Source organism: Manacus vitellinus, unplaced genomic scaffold, assembly GCF_001715985.3.
Source record: "Manacus vitellinus isolate BGI_N305 unplaced genomic scaffold, ASM171598v3 scaffold_86_pilon, whole genome shotgun sequence".
Taxonomy (NCBI): Eukaryota; Metazoa; Chordata; class Aves; order Passeriformes; family Pipridae; genus Manacus; species Manacus vitellinus.
In genome coordinates, this window is record NW_021940851.1 from 1,364,621 (window position 1) to 1,368,450 (window position 3,830).

The following is a 3,830-nucleotide window of genomic DNA, read 5'->3' on the forward strand; positions in this document are numbered from 1 at the left end:
CAACCTGGGCTGGTGGAAGGTGTCCCTGCCCATGGCAGGAGGTTTGGAACTGAATCATATTTAAGTTCCCTTCCCACCCAAACCATTCCATGGTTCCATGATTATTCTTTTACCCTGCCCTGCATTTGGAGAGAGCACTTCAGAAAGCAGAACCTGTGTGATTTGGGGCTTTCTGCTGAAGGGCTGTTTTCTGTGACCTTTCAGAAGGAAAAGCCCTTTTTGGGAATGGCTTTTTTTTCCCTATTTCCAACATCCCACCAAACACAAACCTGCTGGGGGAGGTTTCCATTCCTACCCCAGAGTGTGGTGTCACAGCCTTCCAGGAGAAGGATTTGAAGGATATCTCATAAAGCTGGAGAGTAATGGACACCAAAATGCTTTGCACGGTTGTGACCACTGATCAGCTCTTAAGACAGTGGGAAAAGGATTTATGATCTGTGCTTTTCCTGGGGAGAAAGTGCTCCAGCAGGTGGGACATCCCTCCTGTGCTCCCCCTGTGCTGTCCCTGTGGTTGCTGGTTGACACACAGAGGATCCCAGTGCAGAGAGCAGCAACAGGGAACAGGCAGAAATGTGTTCCCTTAGTCACTCCAGCTGAATTTGGATGTTCCCAACATTCTCCTGCAGCTTGGGTTCTCCAGCACCTTCCCTGTCCCCTCCCAGCCCCAGAGCTTCCTGGGGACTGAGCTCCAAAGGCTGCTCCAGGGAGCTCTGGACCCTCTAATTCCAAGACCCCTCTGCACTGGCTGATGCTGTAAAAGCAGCATTTACTCTCTTGGAGCTGGATGTCTGGTGAGACTTCACATTCCTGAAGCTCCTGATGTGGATTCATGATTCCAGTTTCGACTCTTCCACTTCTTCTGGGTTTTATTTCCTATTCCTGCCCATAAAGCCACTGCAAAAGACTCCAAAAATAGGACTTGCTTGGGTGTGTTATTTTATAGCCCCACAGAACTTGTCTAATTATGGTACCTTGTGACAGTCTGGGGGTTTATTATTGAGGAGTTGTTCCAGTGCAGGTTTAGCACGGGGGTCACTCGACATTTCCTCCTTTTAGAAACCCCTTCTCTCCTCGTGGGAGGTGCAGGAAGGCACTGAAATTTTCAGTGGATCTGGTCCTTCAGGACCAGGCCACGATGCAATTCATGCCTCGTGCCTCCTGTTCCTGCAGAGAAGTGGTTGCAGCTCTAAATGTCACACAGTCCCAGGGCAGAGACTTCAGCAGCGGATCAGGGGTTAAAAAAAACAAGGGGAAAAAAACAAAAGAATAAACCAAACCAACAGACCTGGTGTACCAGTGAGATTTTCTGATGTTTTTCCCCCTCCCTCCCCACAACAGGACACCGTCAGAAGATGGATGAGCAGACAAAGCCGGGCAGTTTGTCCTTCTCCGAGCGCCTGAGCGAGCTGGAGCAGCTGCGCCGCACGGCCATGAGGGTCAGCCCCCACCACCCAGCCCCCACAGCCAACCCACGGGCCTCCCTGAACCACTCCACTGCTTTTAACCCTCAGCCTCAGAGCCAGATCCAGGGTAAGTACCCGAAATCCTCCCCCTGCTCGCCTGCCTCCACCTTCGCCATCCCTGAGCCTGCCGACCACCGACCCCCTCCCATCCCTTCTGGGCCCTTCTTGGACACCTTTCAGCCTTTAATGAGTGCAAAGAGGGGCTTCCTGACACGTGGGTGTGTTTTGAAAAGCCATTCCTACCCCAGAGTGTGGTGTCACAGCCTTCCAGGAGAAGGATTTGAAGGATATCTCGTAAAGCTGGAAAATAATGGACGCCAAAATGCTTTGCATGGTTGTGACCACAGATCAGCTCTTAAGACAGTGGGAAAAGGATTTATGGTTTGTGCTTTTCCTGGGGAAAAGGTGCTCCAGCAGGTGGGACATCCCTCCTGTGCTCCCCCTGCTCTGTCCCTGTGGTTGCTGGTTGACACACAGAGGATCCCAGTGCAGAGAGCAGCTCCAGGGAACAGGTAGAAATGTGTTCCCTTAGTCATTCCAGCTGAATTTGGATGTGGCAGATTTGAAGGGGTCCACACTGTCTCTCTTCCCAGCTCAGTGCAGCTGTTTTGTTGTCCTTACCTGTGCCAGAACTGTAACACCTTAAAATCCATTGTTCTCCTTGCAAAGAAGCATCATTCCAGGGCTTTTTCCATGCCTAGGTGTATTTCCCAATGGATATTTGTCAATTAGTGTGCTTGGGTGAGACAGAAACACCATCAACACCTTGCCTTGACCTTTCCCAGGGAGCTTTGCAAAGAGCTTCATCCCCCAAAACCAACCTCTTAGTGCTGAGGCATCCTTGGGATTGGCTGCTCTGGGTGGATTTCTGTGGTTTTCCAGCGGGTTTTGTTTGAATGAAAACGTGCAAAGTGGTGACTCAGCAGCCTGATTTGCTCAGTGGTGCCAGGGAAACCCAGTCATCCAGCTTGGAATCTCCCCTGCCATCCCTAGAGCTGAGCCTGTCCCTGCTAAAAACAGGGATGTGTCCCTGGGATGAGCTGAAACTCGGGGAGCAGTGGGTCAGGTCACTCAGCACCAGCTGTTACCATCAAAATGCAGGTTCATGGGCAGATGCACCCAAAAAAGAGTGTGTGGACAGTGTTCATTTTTAGCAGGTGCTGTTCCTGGGGGAGTTTTCCCTCTGTTCTTCCACCCAGAGTGAAATGATCTCAGTCAGGGTTCAGCGCTGGGGTTTTGGAAAGAAATGGTTTCTGTGAATCAAAATAAGTTCTTGTTTTGGCACTGATTTTTAAGAGCAGGGTGCTCTTTCTTGCAAGCAGAAAAGGTTGTGTCATTTACCTAAGGCAAGCCTAGTTACATTCTTTTATTCCTGAGGTTTACAAGGTCTTTGGTTTAGTGAAATCCGTTGCAAAGCTGCTGCTTTTCATCTATGTTTGAGAAGTCATCATAAAATCATGGAATGGTTTGGGTTGGGAGGGACCTTAATCATCTATTTTCACCCTCTGCCATGGGCAGGGACACCTTCCACCAGCCCAGGTTGTTCCAACCCTATCCAACCTGGCCTTTGGACACTCCCAGGGATCCAGAGGCAGCCACACCTCTGGGAAATCTCTCCTAGTGCCTCCCCACCTTCACAGAGAAGGATTTCTTCCCATTATCTAATCAAAACCTACTAAAAACCTACTGATTTTTACTCCTGGCAGTCAGCACACTTTGTCCTGTGCCAGGCAAAGCACAGAGAGAAGGTGGAAGGACCACCCAGCTCCTTCCCTGCCCAGGTGGAGGATCCAACCCAGCCCCTCACAGTCCCATCTCTCCCTTCCCTGCCCTGCAGAGTGAACCCCTTTGGGTCTCTCCTGTGCTCCTGTGAAAGAAAATATGGATATTTTTGTGGCTGACACGTCATGGGTGGAGGTGTTGGTGGCACACTCACATTCCTCAGCTTCTTGGGAACTCTCTGTGCTTAGCAGAGTATCGGGTTTAACACCAAGGATCCCTCTTCCCTGGCTCCCTGTGGAAGTCCCTCTCCTGCCCAGTAGCAGATCCATGGATTTTCACACCCAGCTGTGGATCCAGCTGCTCTCCCCACAAACAGCTTTGCTCTGCTTTGCTCTGCTTTGCTCTTTGCAAACAGCATTTTAATGGGTTTTACCCCGGGATGCAGCCCAGGAAGAGACAGTGATGGAACCACTGAGGTTTCCTCATGGACACCCTCCTGTTCTCCTGGTTTCCCTTTCCCTCTGGCTCCAAAATGTGTGTTGTCTGCTGAGCACCTTGAGGCTTGTGGTCACTGCCCATAAAATAAACCCCAAACTGAAGCTCCCTCGTTACTGCCCATAAAACAAACCCCAAAGTGAAGCTCCC

The 3,830-nt window shown here is 50.6% G+C and overlaps 1 protein-coding gene across 1 annotated transcript in view; it reads left to right on the plus strand.

The window, feature by feature from the left end:
* The window catches only part of RUNX1 (RUNX family transcription factor 1), an 88,054-nt gene that overhangs the window by 42,875 nt on the left and 41,349 nt on the right, over nt 1–3,830 (plus strand). The window contains exon 3 of the mRNA XM_029964948.1: nt 1,339–1,530. Within this exon, the coding sequence (XP_029820808.1) occupies nt 1,339–1,530 (192 nt within the window). The remainder of the gene's footprint in view (nt 1–1,338; nt 1,531–3,830) is intronic.